A 17,983-nucleotide genomic window follows, 5' to 3' on the forward strand; every position below is an offset into this window, starting at 1 on the left:
AGCCCGAGGATTAGGTGGGCCGGTTATACGCATAATATCCATTATGGAAAATCAGATCATCGATTTGGGGGGCATCCGGTGCCTGATTAGCCCCTGAAGAAGCTGAGAATTCAATATCTCCTCTAGCTCTGATAACATTGAAACTAAGGTCCTTAAATACATCCTAAACTCTTCTTTCGGACTTTCCTCGTTAACTGACCTAGTAGGAGTCTCCCGTGTAGCATCCACTTTTCAGAGCTGCCTTTGGAGGCCGCTTCGATGCACCTGGTGGCCATCTCGAGCGCCAGACCGTGCCTTCCGGTCTCCAAATAACACCTTCCGATCTCGTGCCTGATCCAGGCGACGGGGATCGGCTCTCTGAGGCCTCTGGCCAGGTGTTCCCAAGCCCTAGCGGCGGCGTGGAGGTGTCCAAAGCTCAGGTGCACCTTTCCCAGGGTGACCAGCGCCCGACAGAACTGGACCACGTCGCCGGTGCTCCTGGACAACCTGACCAACCGCGAAACGTTCCACGCCGCTCGATCGTGTCTCCCCAAGGCGACGTGGATCAGCGACAAGTAATGATACGATCCTATCTGATAGCGGCTAGGGTCCTGGAGACCCTCCGATAACACCAGCAACTCCTGCGCTATCTTCAGCGAGGCCGCCATCTTGCCCGACTCGAAAGACGATTCTAGATTGTCCAGATACGCGTTCGCCAAGTTGTTCAGCTGTCGCAGCATCGTTTTCGACCGCGCCAATTGGACGCTCGAGGGCCTGGGGGACGGCACCGTCTTCCAGAACCTCTTGTGGTCGTCGAAGTAGCTGAAAATAATGCGGAGATGACGTCAGTGAAGCATTATTATTATCAATTTTTGCATAACAATACCTTTCTATCGGTTTTGAGACAATTATTAATGAAATTAATAATGACTAGATTGCTACTCGAAAGCTCGAGCTCTCGTTTAGGTATAGAGTACCGTTTTCACGCGAACGACCTAATTGTCTCGTCCGTACAATTCAGAGTAATATATTGGATCCGGAGTCTTAAGGCTTTCACGGGCGTGCGTTCCCATTGATGCAACTGTTAAGTCGCGTCTGTATAGAGCGGTTACTTCGTCGTTTCAATTGCCATAGAGTGCATCCTTCCGTGGATAAGTGGAACAGAGGACGAAAATCGCGGGAAATGTCGGCCATGTTTGGACTTTTAACTAAACTTGACCCTAAATTACTACTCCACAATTAAAAGTTTACACACCCGAGGGCCTCGGCCACCGTGGACGGATCAGGCGACTTCCTGAGCTTGTCGTTGGCCTGAAGGACGGCTGTTTCGGGGCAGAGGCTGACCGTCAGCCGTTCGTCCGTTTTCACGTTCGATAAAACCCTCCGTAGTGCTTTCGTGGGATTATTGCAGGAGCTTATCGTCGCCGTGGTCCTCCTGGCGGCCACGCTGTGACTGCTGTCCCGCGGAAACAAGTTCGCGGCTCGATGGTACAGCACTAACGCGGACTCGTAATCGCCGCTGGAAATTGCAATTAAACGGTTTGATGTTCGCCTACGCCAGAACGACGGGCGACCTGAGCTCGCGATTAATTACTGCCAGAGTCGTCCTGTTTAAGCATCTCGAACGCCATTACGGTGACGTCGTCCTGGCGCCGCGAGGAGCAATTAACCAACGCGTGCCCTTAATCCTGTCGCGCTTAAAATGCTGAGAACCTTGAAAAATTGGTATAAATTGGGTGGTGAATTCGTCCACGGTTCTAGTTTTGCGCGAATATCGTCCTGTAATTTATTATCGTTTGCAACAGCCAGATCGTTCGAACCGGATTTCATTGGGCGAGCGTTTCCAGGCCACAAACGATCGCCTGACAAAGAAGCTAAATAACTTGCCCGGCCATAATTCCGCGACCAGCATTACGCGATTCCGCGGTCTCGCTCTGGCTGCGTTCAATCGGCCGAGAAGCGTTCGCGTTCGTTTATGGCGCGCAATTCACAGCGGCCTGAAACACCCGTGCCAATTGACAGCCCTTGTGAATGAAACGGTGACATTAATGCTTTCGGGCCGAAAGGGCCGATAATCGCCAACGATAATTCGCGACTGCATTATTCGGACGAATTATCCCGGTTCTTTGGGGGCTAACGATTCATCATCGATACGGCTTCAAAATTGAAACGTGTTATTAATGCGAAATTCACCGTGCGTTTATGATCACCCTATAACGTGTCCACCTTTCACCGATCCTGACGTAATTACATTCTGTTCCTCTCTTTACACTCTGATGGAAAGTATAGGCTAATTGCAATTCAGAGTCTGTGTGTTTGTGACTCCCCTATGACTTGTACCATTCTCGTTCAATCCTAATGGAACTTTGTTTAATCGCCCTTCGCGTATACTTAGAATGGAATGTCTGTGTGTTTGTGATTTCTTCGTAATAATTCCCACAAAATTCGTTGGATTCCCCGGGCAATGGAAGTTGAACGTGTAACGGAGAAAGAGACAGGAAGAATTGAATTTCGAACCGAATGGTAATACGGAGATTAACATAATTTTGCATCGTGCTTTTCAAACTCGTGTTTCTTGAAATAATTGTTTGGGACAGCGGGGGCGCGCTCGCGATAATTAACAATGCAAAAGTGATTAAGCGATGGCGTAGGGTCTGTCGAATAACCGGGCGCGACGTTCCAAAAGGAATAAATTAATTTCGCTGATTAAATCATCAAAACCGCGCAGGAACAATACAAACGAAACCGAACGGGCATTTGAAACGCAATTAAATTGTTACCGGCGCGATTTCAATAATTAGTTTTAGCGATCGCGTCGGAACAACGCTAACAATGTCTCCGCGTGTCGCGTCGATCTATTTTTCAGATCCAAATTGAGACAATTAAAGACGATCGCCTTTCAAAAATATCTACGAGTTCTCCGTTATTAGCAAACCTCGAAATCCTTAATCGTGCGTTTAGCTGGCGTACAAATAAATATTCCGGGGCCCCCTAAAAGGCGGAAATCTGAAACCGATTCCGGCGCGACGGGATCGTTATCCCCGCGAATTAATAATGCATAAATTCGGTCGTTAGAAGTCGGAAACGGAAACGGAAACGGCGGAATCTCGAATTCTGTTTGCCGTCCGTGTCGCTTTGGCAACCGATAACCTTGTCGGCGACTCTATCGTGCCCCTTTGGCCGCGGAAAAGTTTCAGGATACATGGTAATGTCTCGCCTGTGATGGAGTCGATCGGCCTCCCGGTGAAGAGCCTGCGCGAGCTCGCGACGACCCGACTTCGCCTCGCTGTTACGCTCCTGGCGAGCCCGATTTTCCGCATTTTCCACCGTTTTCCGCGTCTCGTTCAGGTCCACCAGCTCGCCCTTCAGGACTCTGCCAGCGAGCACCGCCATCGATCTTCAAACTTGAACGCTTCCGCTTGAAATCTGCCACAGGAATACCTCAAACCGCTGTTTTCTTTTTTTTATTCAGCACTTAAAATCTCGTGGTTTTTCTTTTATTCATTTATGCAGGTTTACGTGCTTTGAAATTGTGAGAAACGAATTTTTAAGAAAAATCGACAGGGGGTAGGTGCCTCAACTTCTCGATAAAAAAAAAAATTTTTTAATCTTTGTGAAAAAATTATTGTTAGCTAGGGGGGTTAATTACAATCATTTTTGGTGAATAGACATACCCCCGAGAAAAAAATTCTTTACCGAAAATCTAACGTGAAGCCAGAAATGTTTCCCTGAAATTTCATGCGAATCTTTAAAACGTCATAACTTCTGAACGGATTGAACGATTTTAATGTTTAAAAAAGCAATCGACGCGTATTTTGGTCAAGAATATGTACAAATTATAAAAATATTGGAAAAGTTGCTCCTTGACCCCGTAAAATAAGAAAAACCCCATAAAAGTGGTTCAATTTTCAAACGACCATAACTCCTACAATAGTGAATATATTTCACTGAAACTTTTTTCTGAAATAGAGCTCATGAGTATCTACAAAAAACTACTACACAACTTTTCTGTAGGGCGTCAAATAAAATTACTAAAAATTAAAATCTAATTTTTAAGAGAAATCGACAGGGGATAGGTGCCTAAATTTTTCGACGAAAAAAAAAATTTTTAATTAATTCTAAAAAAATTATTTTCGGTTCCGGGGGTCAATTGCAAGCATTTTTGATCAACAAACATACCCCCGAAATCCTATTCAGTTTCGAGAAAAAAATTCTTTACCGAGAACATAATGTGTGGTCATAAATGTTTCCTCAAAAATTGATGCTTATGTTAAAAAAATCATACCTCCTGAACGAATTGGAGTATTTTAATATTTCGCAATGTAAACGACGGGTATTTTGCTAATTATAAATTATATGTTTCAGGAATATTGGGTACCAGGATCCATAGTCACCTGAGGGGGAAGAATAATCGTGTCAGGGAGGCAAGTATTTTAATTCTTACGTTGTATTAAAGATCGTACAATTTACAAGAACACGGTAACGTCGTTAATAATCGATGTAAGCTTAAATCTAAAAGCTTATCGCGAGACCATAAGAGGCTGGATTAGGTAATTATGTTTCGAAGACACAAGGTAACTTTGCTCGATACATTAACGGAGCCCTGCCTAAGGGAGGAATACACAGAGCAGAGGGAAGAAATCGGAAACTTTTTATCGCCCGATGTCCGTCGGAAGATGGCCGAAAAAACCGGCCCGATAGGTTCTCCAGTTAATTATAAAGTATCCGAAGACCCGTAGGATCCCTCTAGCAGCGGGGGTGCGCAAGAACTTTTCCAATAGAGGGAATCTGATGTTCTTCTCAACTTCTTGGACGTACTCGACGATGCAGGGGAGCCTATACTTTCGATCGAACGCCGACGAAGTCACCACGATTCTCAAGATTCGAGTCCTACGCCAATGTCATCGATCCTCGCCATCGGGCGGTGAAAACTTCCAGAACGTCAAAACATCGTTGGATCCCCAACAGACTCTCCAATTGATTTCCCGAGAAGCTACAAAAATATTATCGATCCTCGTAGACTATTCTCCAGGTGGAACTCACCTTCCATCGAAGCAGAGCATAAAAAATTACCGTCTCCCGTTCAGTCCAACGCGTCGAAGTCCACGAAACCTGGCCTCTCCATGGAAGAATCGTAGTACTTCAACAGAGCCTTCCTGGCCTCTACTTCTGGGTCCTTACGAGGACTCGGGAGGATGGTCATCCTCTTGCAAGGCAGCTTGAATTCCTTGTCGACTGGTTTGCAGCCAGGCATCACGGACATCCTCCTCTTGGCTGGCACCGCGTCCATGCTCCGCCAAAGGAAGTCCACCTTGGTCTTCATGTCCTCTGGCGTCAGATCGAGGATCAGCTGCTGCCTCTCGGCGATGGCGTCGAATACCAGCATCTTCTCTATGTCCATCTCGTCGATTATGTCCACGATCCGCGTGTAGAAGTCCACCAGGAAGTCCAGACCGAGTTTCTTGGAGCTGGTGAGCGCCAACAGGGCCGACTCCTTCGCCTCGTTGCGGTAGTTCTGGTTGATCTCGATCCTCACGAAGAGATGATGGGCGTTCAGGATCCACTGCTCGCTGCCCGCCTGCTCGCCCATGTCGCTGGCCTTTTTCCCGTAGAATCTGGCCAGGTCGTAGCGCCGGATGTCGATCAGGTGCTTGCAGAGCTCGTGGAAGAGCCAGGCGAGCTCCAGGGGCTCCGACGCCATTGCTAAACGCCTGACGTTGTTGACGATCGATTTTATTTATGCTTTCGCGAGCTTTCGGGTCATATTTTGTTGTAGAAGGCTCGCTTACGCCTGCAATTTAGTTTGATCAGGGCAGCCTCGGGTCACCCGAACGGAGGAAATCGATTTTGATTTTACCCGCGCGTCAGTTTCAGACCGGAACAAGTGCTCGCGGCGGAAGATACTTCGTAGGACTGTTCCGCGAACGCGGACAGTGACAAACAAAGTGGATAAAACGTAATGCTTGAATTATGGCGTCCGAAACTCCCGACCCAATTCCAACCCCGGCTTTGTTTCGCATAAATTTACCCGAACGGGCTTTGCGCAACATAAATTACCCGGTTCTCCCTGTGCTTTTTCCGCGTTGCTGTTGAAATAGCTGTGACTCGAGTCGTAAGTAGCTTCGCCGGGGCTCTAAACTTATTGGCGAACGAGGAGAATATTGTTGCAAGGATACCTTCGAAAAACCCTGAGCGTGTCCTTTCCTTGGTTCAAGCGCACCCAGGCGATGTCTGTGTCGCGGGGCAATTCGGCCACGCGTATTCCCATGTGGTGTTTCAAGTACGTCGTCTTCTGCTCCCTGGTCCGCAGATGAGTTAGATCGCGGACGTCGATGTACGTCCACGCCACCATGTTGTACACCGCGTCCAGACACTTCTGCCTCAGCGGGAACATCTTAAGGGAGTACGAGTCGAACCTGTCCTTGACACGGTCCACCATTCTGGAAACGCCTCGGGACTTTTTAGAATCGATTGGAGGTATCGCAAAGTGAAACCCACCTGAAGAACGTGATGTAGTCCTTGCTCATCCTCACGTCGTGCAGACGTCGCAATAGGAAGTCTGCTTCGACGATGATGAGGTTCCTGCGCATTTGCTTCTCAGCCTCGATCATCGCTCGATGGCCCTCCGGTATGGCCATTCGTTCGAAGAGAGTCACGTAGAGGGGTCGTCTCATTCGGAGGATGTTCTGTCTGCGTACGGCCCTCCTGTAGTTGCTCGCCGCCAGAGCCTGCAGTTCCTCGGTGGTCGCCCTGTTCGGGGACTCCAGGATCTCCGGGCGTTCTGTGAGCATTTCCAGAAAGTCCTTGTCGTTGGCCAGGTAGCCCAGGTATATCTTCGCTACGACGCGCTGGAACCTTTTGAACTCGGTCTCGGCTTTCACTTCAGGGTCGTTCACTTTGAACTTGGACTGCTCCTCCTGCTCTATGCCTGGTAAATTGATTCTCCTTAATAAAATTTGCAAAAATGTAAGCGTTGGTCGAGCGCTTGCGAGAGAGACAAGAGCGTGCGTGGCCCTCTGACGGCGAGCACGGGAAGTGACGCCAGAAATGGACGAAGACAGGTCACCGGGACGCTCGACTAATTTCCAACCGTCGACTTAACTTTCTGATTTAGTGACTTTAATTCCCCCGTAAACACGGTCCCGCGGAAAATCAAGTTAGCGCGGACTTGTTCCGTCGCTGGAACTTCCCGCGGACTAATTGGACTGTAACTCGACGTCCCGGTTACGAAAATTACTTCCCGTGACCAGGGGGGTAGGAAAAAAAGCTCGTTACAACTTAATACCATTCGTTGAACAGTTTAACTTGCCGGTGCAGCGGATTGCAATCCCGTTACGTTGCTCCCCCGGGGGCATTGTGCGTACAGGACGATAATAAATATTATCCAGCCCGTATTCTCTTTTTCCGAAACGCTGGAGACCGTCGTTCGCGAGCACAACGAGCGGTAATAGGATTTCGCGCTTCCGGTTTTGAAGAGGCGCTCGGAGAACGATTCAACGGGCTTTCGTTGTTGGAGTTTATTATAGCGGGCGAACTTTTAACGGGTGAAGGGACCGGGTACGTATTTAGGCGAGTGTATTTAAGTTTTGGAACGTTCTTTTAGTCGAACTGATTCGTTTCCTTGCCTTCGAGTTCGTCCACCTCCTCTTTGAGCTTCTCGAACATCAGTTTCCGGTGTTCCTCGAGGTGTTTTATCCAGGGTGAGAGAAGCAGAAGGGCTTTGGGCGAGGTGTTTCTACCGACGCAGTCGTGGATGGTCTCGTTGCCTTGGATTATTCCATGCTGCAGGGCGACAGTTCGATGTTTCTGGAAGCCCATGTGGGCGTGAACCAAACTATACTCGAACTCTCCGACTTGGAAAAGGGTCTGCAGCTGCTTCTGCTTCACTTTCGAGTAGGTTGGGTCTGAAAATCGATAACGATCCCTTCGAATAAACGTTTACCTTTAAATAAACATAGCTGCTTACGGATTGGGAAAGAGCAAACGATTGGTCGTACTTTATCGAACGGTATAGTCGCGGATGAAGTCATTAACGAGCCTCCATCCAATAAAATATTAAAGTTTAATAAGTCCGGGAAGAATGAATCAAGTTTTAACGAGCATACGCCGACGTACAATGGCGCGCTTCTGTTCCGAAGACTAAAAAGACCAAGTTTTCTCGGGATAAATTTTTAATTAATTAATTATAGCTAGTTTGCAGGAAATCATTGCCGTGCGTGCAAAGTAAGTGTAATCTCAAGGAAAAGCAAGCTAAGTAATTGCATCGAAGCACCGTGAAAACTCGTTCCGGAGCCAGCGCGGTCCTCTTTAAAGTTGTTTCGTCGCATAAATTATTTTAAACTGCTCCCCCCTCCACGACACCGTTAGAACAAATCCGACGCGTCCGCTTCCTGGGTTACAGCGGAAGTAGGAAATTTGCCCCGCCGGACTTTCGCGAATTGCGCGTTATCTCTCACTACCTAAGTACTCTTTAAGTCCTGACATACAGGGACCGCTTTCGGTCCTTATTTTTCGCGCTCCACGAACGAAACTTTCGCTCCGCGTTAGCTTACAAGATATTGCGCAATCCCTTGGACCTTATCCTGCAAAATGCATATTTTAAGGGGAAATTACGACCTCGAGAACGGCGGGAAAAAATTCGAACACGGGAAATGTTGTCCGAGCGCTATTGGATCAAGCGAACGTTATAGTTGATGACTCACGAACGAAACTTCAATTTTATGCTAGAATAAAAAATATTATGCGATTCTGTGAAGCTTCCCCTTCAAAATGAGCGCTTGAAAAAGGAAAACCGACTTCAGGAACGTTAGGAAAAAAATAAAACGTGTAAGCTGCCCTGTAAGAAATGTAGTCCAAGCACTACTGTTTTATAGTTAGTGACTCATGAATGAAACTTTAATTTTATGATAAAGTAAAAAATATTATGCGATTCCTTGGGCTTTCCCCTACAAAATTGGTGTCTTCAAAAGGAGAATCGACTTCAGGAACGTTGGAGAAAAAATGGAACTCGTAGATTGCACAAGTTTCATTACTCCAAGTATTTATATAAAAGCTTTCCTTGGAACAAACCTTAAAATAAAATATTTCAACGCAGCGAATAATGTCGTTCTAACCTATAGATATGCATTTCTCGATGGTCTTCATCGCCCTGGCGTACCTCGCGTATTTGAGCTGGGTTTTACCGAGGCCTAGGTAGGTCCTCAGATCGTCGCCCGGACATTGCTGGATCGCTTTCTCGAAATAGTGCTCCGCGACGGGGTAGTTCTCGCGTGTGGCTAACTTGTGGGCCCATTCCCGATAAACGATCCAGTCCCTGAAGAATTCCGGAGCCTCCTTCTGCTTCAGCATCGCCATCGTGGCGAGTGTTGCCCAGAGGAGGAGAAATTATTCGGAAAACTTGGCCCCTCGGTCGATCTCCGCGAATTTCGAGTCGACTAACCTATCCGAGCGAACGACATATATAATTCACGAGACTGAAAGCCACCCCCGTGGAGATCAAAGGCTCCCCTTTACTCATGAATTTTGCACCGCGGTCTCGGGACGGGATCGTTTCGTGCTCACATCTTTACGAAACCCCACTTTTTTTTTTACGTTTTCGGACGAAGATAACCGGGACCGCGGTTCATCGAATCGTGACAGCCGATTTCTCGATTCGAACCTCGCGCCTTGTAACTACATTCGCGAAACAAAGTTGGTTTACAGTATTAGATTATATAAATCGCAAATATAGGTAGTCTGAGAAGTATCTACACAAAGTTGGTCAATTTTGCAATTGATTGCAATTGATTTCAGCGATGCGTTTAATAGTCGTCGATTCTTGGAACCGGTTTCTGGGAGTACATTTTGAGGTTCGTGTGCTCCCGTCTGGAGTTCCTTTGAATGCACGTCGAGACCTATCGTAATCCGCTTTCGACTGTAAAATACTGCACAGTACATGTAAAGCTCTCTGTGGCATTAATTGTCACGTACAGCGAGGGATTACATTGAAACTACCGAAGTGGATTCGTGGCTGGTACTTTGTCCTTTTCCGCCGCGATGACGGAGGATCCCGCCGTTTTCGAAACTTTTTACGAAACGTTCGAACCGGACCGATTCTGCATCACCGAAGTACTCCTTGTTAAAGCTAACATTATAATTGATGACTCATGAATGAAACTTTAATTTTACGCTAGAGTAAAAAATATTATGCGATTCTATGAACCTTCCCCTTTAAAATGAGTGCTTGAAAAGGGAAAACCGACTTCAGGAACGTTAGAAAAAAAATAAAACGTGTAAGCTGCCCTGTAAGAAATATAGTCCAAGCATTGCTATTTTATAGTTAGTGACTCATGAATGAAACTTTAATTTTATGCTAGAGTAAAAAATATTATGCGATTCTGTGAACCTTCCCCTTTAAAATGAGTGCTTGAAAAGGGAAAACCGACTTCAGGAACGTTCTAAAAAAATTCAGGCACATAAATTGGATTCTGAGAAATATCGTCCAAGAGACCATATCATTGTTTTTAATAGTGGGACTAATTTACAGGGGAATTATCGTTCTCTGTTACAGGGTCGAGGGATCGTGGACACATCGATTTAGCTGTGCCCTCGAGATGCGGTGATGGCTCTGCTCTACAGATTCGCGCAGCTGCCTGACAGCAGTGGCACGCGGGTCTTCTCGTTCGTCGTCACCAGGAGCGTGGTACGCGACCCCGAAAGAGACGTCACCAGCAAGGAGCTCGTCTGCGGTTTCCAACGATGGTCCGTCGCGTTTTCGCGAGGAAACAAGGTGATCAAAACGGTCCCCGAACCCCTGGAGATTTCATTTCTCGTTCTTCTTAGCTTTAGCTGAAACCAAACGTCCAAAAATGAAAGATACTGTCTGTCCTCGAAGGTGCTGGGCGCGTACTTGGTATGGCGGGGTGCATCGAGGAATCTGCGGGTCTACGTGGACTTCACGTTCACCCTGCTGAACAGGGAACACTTTTCGATGAACGAAGGCTTCTCGGGGAAACGGGTCAAGTTCACCTACGAGGCGCCGGCCCAAGGGAACCGAAACTACATCCCGGTGTCAGACCTCTACAATCGAAACTTCGCCGACACGAACGGCGAGTTTCAGCTGGAGCTGGCGATGTCGAACGTGAGGACCGTCTACATGACGGAGCTTAAGATGCCCAGCAGCACGTTTCCCACCGGACAGTCCAAGCCCAACAAGCTGGAGACGGATTACTTCGCGTTCGGCGGCTTCGACTGGAACCTGGTGATCTATCCGCACGGGAACAAGGAGCCGGAGGGCTACCGGGGTCACGACAACGGCGTCAGCGTCTACCTGACGAGGCTGACGGGCTTCGACCATCGGTGCAGGGTCAGGTACAGCGTGGTGCTGGGCGAGGGCGACCGTAGGATCGATTCAGGGCAGATAGAGGACCTATCGGACGCCGAGGGATGCAGCTTCGGCTGGCACACTCGCGTCAGGTGGTCGGAAGTCGCGCACAAAGGGGTGGTTCGGCTCTCTTTGGAGATGATAGAGGCCAGAACAATCTGCGAGGTGACGGTCCAAGCCCGTGGTCCGGCCGTCCTGGCCGCCACGCCTTGCTACGATCGAGACAAACAGGCCTGGACCATTCGCGCCGATCTTCACTCGGACACCGTCAGGCTGCACTTGGTCTACAAGGATATTCACAACGTCCCACGGAATCATTTGAGGTTCGTTGCTTAGGATTAAACCCGTGGTGACGCTTCCCGCGCTCGCTGCCAGGGGGCTACTAGAGCTTCGTTCCTACATATACACTCCTCGACCGGCTATCCACTATCCTTTCCTTCTCTTTCCCGCAAGAGTAACAAACCTGTTAGTTTCTAGATAAAGGGTTAACGAATGTAATTGGACCAGGTACGTGAGCTGGTCGGCGTACCTGCTCAGAGAGGAGGAGTCGAGCACCGTGGCGATCGGTTTGCCGGGCGCCCCGTTCAGCCGGTACTACGCCCAAGAATCGACGGACGAGGGCATCATAATGGAGACGAATCTGGACACGAACGAGGTGAAGAACAACCAGTGCCCGTTCCTGACGGACAAAGGTCAACTGAGGATCCGGCTGGAATGGAACGAGAGCCACCTGCTGTTCCAAGCCACCTATCACAAGTACGACGACGTGTGCCGCATACACAATCAGCAAATGAGACGCGAGATAGCCACGCTTCAGGGTGAGAACAACACTCTGGAGAGGCAGCTGTTCAGCTACCAGAAGAGCCTGGCGTACGCCCAAGCGCAGCAACAGCAACAGCAACAGCAGAACCAGAACCAGCAGCTTCACGGTGGCCATCAGGCGCACCTGGAGAGGTCCGCGTCCACGGACACCGAATATGCCTGACAAGTGGAACAGATGAACGAGACGCCGGCCGCCGGTTGCAGACGGCAATTGCCAATCTTGCAGGAGAACGATCACCGCGTCCACCAGAACCTGGTGAGGATGATGGACCGACGGCTGAGCAACGTTCAGCTACAGCAACACCTGTACGAGACGGAGCCGCAGCAAAGGTTCGGTGACGGTTCGCCCAGGCAGAGCTTGGATCATTCCCAGCACCAGGAGCACCGTCGGAGTATCGTGCAGCAACCGAAGTCGGCCAGGTCCAGCGTCGGGAGGTCGGACAGCGCCTCGGAACGCGGAAACGACCGTTACGCCGGCTATTATTTGGGGTACGTCGGTCAGGCAGCGCACAAAAGACGTAGGACCACTTTCTGGGAGACCCTGACGGGTCTCGTGTGCTCATTGGGCGCTTTGGCTTCCAGGGCTGCCAAGATGGCCACCAGACGGGGAGAGCCTCTTTGAAGGAGCGCAATCGCGGACCAGTGGACTGGTACGATACGGGATTCGAACCGGGTACCGGATAACAGTGACGTATTTTTGTGATGTGGAGAGAGTTTCGAACGTTGAGTTGGTGAAGAAACCCCGTCGACTCGTTTGTGTTCTCGCGGACCAGGGGCCCTCCAACGGCCCTGGCTCGAGACGTTTGATCGACGGAGAACCCGGAAGAGGCACACGACCACGTTACGAAAAGGTTCGACGCGAAGAGAGTCTGGGAGTAGAAAGGGCACACGCTCCTTCCGCGAGCGCTATACAAGCTCGCGACCAGATTACGGATGATCTCGACAATACACCGGAGGAACGCCGGACAACAAGATGACGCGAGGGGAAGGATGATGGATCACACAGCCTCGAAAGGTTTCGAGCACGGGGACGGTCGATCGATTACATTCGTACGCTTTTTTTTTTTTATTTTGAGTTTTTCTTATTCTTTTTGGAGAGGTTTTTTTTGTCGACGAAGTCCGAGAAACCGAGACCAAGGATGAAGAGGCTCGCGATGTATCTTGTCCAGTTCCGAAGACAGCTCCGAAGCAAGAAACTCGGCCCGTCGCGGATGGAGGAACCAAAAGACGGCTTTGACGTTACTAATAATCGATTTGAACACCGGTCGAGCGACGTACGAACACAGAGATACACACCATACACACACACGCACACGTACACGGTAGGAACCAAGATGGGGGGAATCGACGGGAACCCGAACAGCCTCGTTCGCCCCTCGATTACGATTCTACACACGTATGTACACCGATACGATTCTATCTACTTGTCAATTTACTAAAAAAAAAAAGAAAAAAAAAAGAAGAAAAACAAACAAAAAACCTATTTTCCTCTAAAGACTTTTTTCACCTATCGTCTGCGACTTCTTTGATAATAAAGGATCCGTGCGGCGTAGTCGCCACCAAACTCGTAACAACGTTAATTATCGTAGCACGTACACACCTAAAACGAAAATATATAAAGAAAACAAGAAAAAAGGAAAAAACGAAAAAAAAAAAAAAAATGAAAAACAGAGTTTAGAGTGCAGTCGATGTTACATAAACCGAAAGTAGGGGAACCGGGATCGTTGCTAGATCGCACCGGATGTCGGATGTGCGCAGTCGTCGATGTTCGGCACGACCATTGCCATCCAAGATGGCGGCCAAAAGACCAGGGTAAATACAATGCGAACGATCAGCGGTTCGATCGTCGACCCGTTTTACTCGTTCCATCGAACGAAAGAAGTTTCATGGTCACTTACATTTTCTTACACGATATATTTTGTTTTAGAGATTAATGGTGCACGGTGAGGCAGTATCTGTTTGTTAAGCGAAACGAGACAAATCGGACATGTGAGTTTAATTTTTATTGTACTACTGTGGAACTTTGGTTTCTCCGAGCAAAAATATTGTTTAAATGTTTCAAGCACGGTTCCCAAACGATAATTTACGACTGTATCAGAGGGTATATTTGTACCACGGAGCATATATGTGCTAGGTCCTCGGACGATATTGCGCTGGAACCTTTGGGTCGCACGTTTGTCACCTAATTTCCTGCTCGTCCCGTCCCGTCGAGCATTCCGGGATCGACGTTTCGATGTTAACTTTAGTCTCGCTATCCGATTACCGAACGGACAGCCCGTCGATATTCTTTTTTTTTCCTCTTCGATTCGTTCGTCCGACGGAAGCGCGCCAATTAACACTTCATTTCGTCGAGACGAAGCAAGGACGCGACGTGAAACGATCGAACGAAACGAAGACGAACGTTCAAAGAATATCGATAGGTATCGAAATCGTGTACCAAGAATCGATTTAGGAGATCGATCGTTTATAAAATCGATCCCGAATCGAGCATCTCTTGCGTAATCGAAGCTGCGAGCGATACGTGCACGTCGATGCTCCACGTCCGCCACATCGTTAGCTAACGATCGATAAGGCGTCAATCCACACCGCGTACGCGTTTAATAGACCACCATGAATCGTCGTGTGCCAGCGCACGTGTGCCCGCAGGTGGTTCAGCCGCACCTGTGCACACGAAACCCATCTGATCCGGCGATAGCCATTTAAAAGCACTGGCGAAAAAGCCAACGACCATCCATGGAAGCCTCCTCCGCCATCCGCCATCTTGGCCCATAAATCGTCGCTTGCGACGCCTCTAATTTCCCTCCATTCGTATCCCAACTTTCTTTCTTTTCTTTTTATTAAAATATTAAAATGTGCAATAGAAAATTATCAATCAGGCCCAGAGGGGATCAACAATTTATTTGCTTTACGGAGTGGCTTCGTTTTACAAACGTTTATACAGCGTTCCGGGATTTCCACCGTCGCGTTTGTATTTACAAGTTCGAGTTGCCAATTTAATTTCGCCCCGTTTCGAAATATCCACCGGATTTGTCACCCGATAAGTTTACTATCGGAAGTTAATCGTTCCGTAGATAAGGCTCGTCGGTCGCTCTCCGTCGGTGCTTTTAAATCCGCTGGCTCGCCATATCGCGGAACACGATACGATCGCATGAAAGTTGTATCCCTCCTCTGAAGTAGCAGAGTCTGTATACTTTGTATATAACTGTACTTAAAACTGTTGAAGATTTATGAAAGAAGATATTACGAGAGTTGTGCCTATATATATATATGTGCAAAGACGAGAAGGATTATTAACGAGGATCGTACGATCGAAATCCCCTTCGACGCTCGAACCGATCGAACGGCCGCCATTTTCCTAAGTTTGCTAGTTCGAAAACCCGGGTATTACAATTTCTGATAAGCAAACCCGCTATCTGCCGCGTAACTTCATCCATAATTCCGGACTTAATGCTCGTCGACTTATTAGCGCGGCGATATTCTAATCGCGAACGGGAAAAAAAATGAAAATTTGCAAGTCGTCACGTTCCCGCTAACGATATTCTTAAACAGCGGCCCAGTAGGTCGAGCTCGCGATAAGAAGCACGTGAGCAAACATAACCCGCGCCGCGCGATAAAACTGACAAATAATCGCCCGGGAAAATTCTCCAGCCCGAGTCGCCGGGAAATTTATTCGATTCCGGGATAGCGGGAACGAAGACACGCCGAGGTCTTATTTCCATTTTAATATGGCGGCCCGCCGCGCTCACATCGCCGGCAAGATTACGTTTCCCTGTTGACAAAGGGCCGCGGAGCAACGTTCGGAACCCAGAGAGGGAATAAAGAAACGAACGAAAAATGGGAAATCGATCCTCCGATCCTCGACGGACGTTCCTACGCCAATGGTGTAGCGGATATACGAGTTTCCGTGATGCAATGGCGGCCTCGCCAGTACTCGATCGCCATCAAATTCGAAAGCTTCGAACGTCACAGTTTTTAGTCGCCTTTCAAGTCCTATAAAGTTCTAAAATGGGTTAAGTTTATATCCACGAGCTTGTATAAATTTGTACGAATGATTCCTTGCTGAAGGAGGTCTGTTTTAACGTACTGTAAACCGTCCCGATCGCGAACGAACCGTAGTAAAATGGTGTAACCGATCGACTATCGGCGAGGCGGGCCCGATAGGGCCGGAAAGCTGGTCTCTCTTACGCAATTCCGGCGGTGTCGTCGATTAAAAAGTTTCTTATCGTATATGCGGTCATGTATACAGGACCATCGTCGACGTCGATGCGTCCCCCGAAGACTAAGTCGAGTCCACGCCGATGGCGTGGGCCGAGATCGACCGATCGACGACGAGAACCGATTGTATCTAATGTCATTATATCGTTGTGTAATTTGTCAGATTTTATCGATCGTACTCGCGAACGAAGCGAACTGCAAAAGAGCGTCCCGTGTCGAGAGCTCGATTTATCTCCACTGGCAACCTCCGCTTCGAGAGGCCAACGGGCAAACTGTCGCCCGGAAGTCTCGCCCGTAACCCTCTTGTCAGTCTATACTCACCTGTTTCACGGTTTTCAATCCAGAATTTTCTATCGAAACGCTCGCGACAGGCGTGACAGCAGCTCTGACAATCGCACCTAATCCGATCGGGGTGAAAACACCTTAACGTCTGTCAGCGCGATAACCCCCCGCGATTCCGCTTCCGGAAAGGAGTGGATTCGATCCGTTCGATGTCGCGCGACACCTGGAAGGTATCGATCTAAAAATTCTTCGGGTGTCTGAAAAGGTTTCTTCGGTACCGATGGGAGCGCAAAGGGCTAAATATTGCAGCTCCCGAACGCGCCGGGGACGTTGGACGCCTCGTGGCACTCGAAGCGCCCAATAACCCGAATTTCCAAGTATAATTCAACGGTCCAAGGGGCCACTCGAGCTTCGAGGGAAAAGCAGAGCGTGCAGGACCCCGGCGATAAATTCATAAACCACTCGACGATCTTATCTTCCACGTGTTGTCGGCGTTAACGAGGTCGTAGATTCAAGATCCCCGTGCCCGCGATTCGGTTCGGCACTTCAGTCAATTAAATTCACTCTCACGAGGGCCGGAGCGCGGGCATCGTCGTCGAGGAACGCGGATACACAAAGCAGCTACGGTCAAAATTCGCCAGTTCGTTTAAAATTTCGCCCCTTTTCGCCCACCGTAAGTCAGACCCCGGGCTTCTTGGCCACCCTGTACATACGCCAATACGTACTTATCTCTTATTATCTGTGTATTCTTGCTGAATCACGATCACACTCTGATCTCTGTTTGGCAACGAGATTCGTTCCGTGATCCCAGTTCGCTTGCGTCACTCCGATCGGGGCATCAATTGACCTTGGTGAAAATTGATCACCGATAGGAGAACGCTGACGAGAGTCTGGGATCGATGGGAACAGATTCGAAAGCGCCCGGTGGCTCGTAGCTTTCGAGAACTTTTGTTGCCGGTCGTATTGAATTATTCATCGCGTGTCGATGTCGGTTCCTCCGGACTTTCGGAGTCGAAAGTCTCGGCTGCCATATAAAATACCCATTAGCCTCGCTTGGGGATCATCCACGGGTAGATACAGACGTTTAAACTTTCTCGCGACGAAACTGGTCCAGAGAACGCAAATTTACGCTTCGAAAAGTACTTGGGAGTATTTATTCGCGATCGAGGAAAGGGTAGTCGTTTTTGTTTAAACGCAGGGAAAGACGGTAGTCGGTCGAACGCTTGCGAGAGAACGACCCCTCTGGCAGCTAGTACGGGAGGTGACGCCACCCATTACGGTCAAACTTCCCGTAGCTTTGGCAATTTTTCGAATTTCGAAGTG

At 48.6% G+C, this 17,983-nt stretch overlaps 3 protein-coding genes across 3 annotated transcripts in view; 2 read left to right on the top strand and 1 right to left on the bottom strand.

The window, feature by feature from the left end:
* The window catches only part of LOC143350094 (uncharacterized), a 113,362-nt gene extending 101,023 nt beyond the window's left edge, over positions 1-12,339 (top strand). Inside the window, exons 3-6 of the mRNA XM_076781913.1 lie at positions 4,345-4,403; positions 10,529-10,747; positions 10,853-11,664; positions 11,849-12,339. Coding sequence (XP_076638028.1) covers positions 10,580-10,747; positions 10,853-11,664; positions 11,849-12,326 — 1,458 coding nt within the window. The 5' untranslated portion in view covers positions 4,345-4,403; positions 10,529-10,579 and the 3' untranslated portion in view covers positions 12,327-12,339. The remainder of the gene's footprint in view (positions 1-4,344; positions 4,404-10,528; positions 10,748-10,852; positions 11,665-11,848) is intronic.
* Positions 5,063-9,333, bottom strand: LOC143349680 (outer dynein arm-docking complex subunit 4-like). The gene is made up of 5 exons (XM_076781088.1): positions 9,093-9,333; positions 7,605-7,883; positions 6,478-6,907; positions 6,156-6,419; positions 5,063-5,690 (listed from the first exon to the last, which is right to left on the bottom strand). The coding sequence occupies exons 1-5, from the start codon at positions 9,331-9,333 to the stop codon at positions 5,063-5,065; spliced, it is 1,842 nt and encodes a 613-aa protein (XP_076637203.1).
* On the top strand, positions 12,339-12,873 carry LOC143350100 (uncharacterized). Its single transcript, XM_076781923.1, has 2 exons — positions 12,339-12,652; positions 12,746-12,873. The coding sequence occupies exons 1-2, from the start codon at positions 12,339-12,341 to the stop codon at positions 12,783-12,785; spliced, it is 354 nt and encodes a 117-aa protein (XP_076638038.1). The 3' UTR covers positions 12,786-12,873.
* Positions 12,874-17,983: the final 5,110 nt, after the last annotated feature.

The sequence above is a fragment of the Colletes latitarsis genome, chromosome 14 (genome assembly GCF_051014445.1).
Source record: "Colletes latitarsis isolate SP2378_abdomen chromosome 14, iyColLati1, whole genome shotgun sequence".
In the NCBI taxonomy this organism is placed as follows: domain Eukaryota; kingdom Metazoa; phylum Arthropoda; class Insecta; order Hymenoptera; family Colletidae; genus Colletes; species Colletes latitarsis.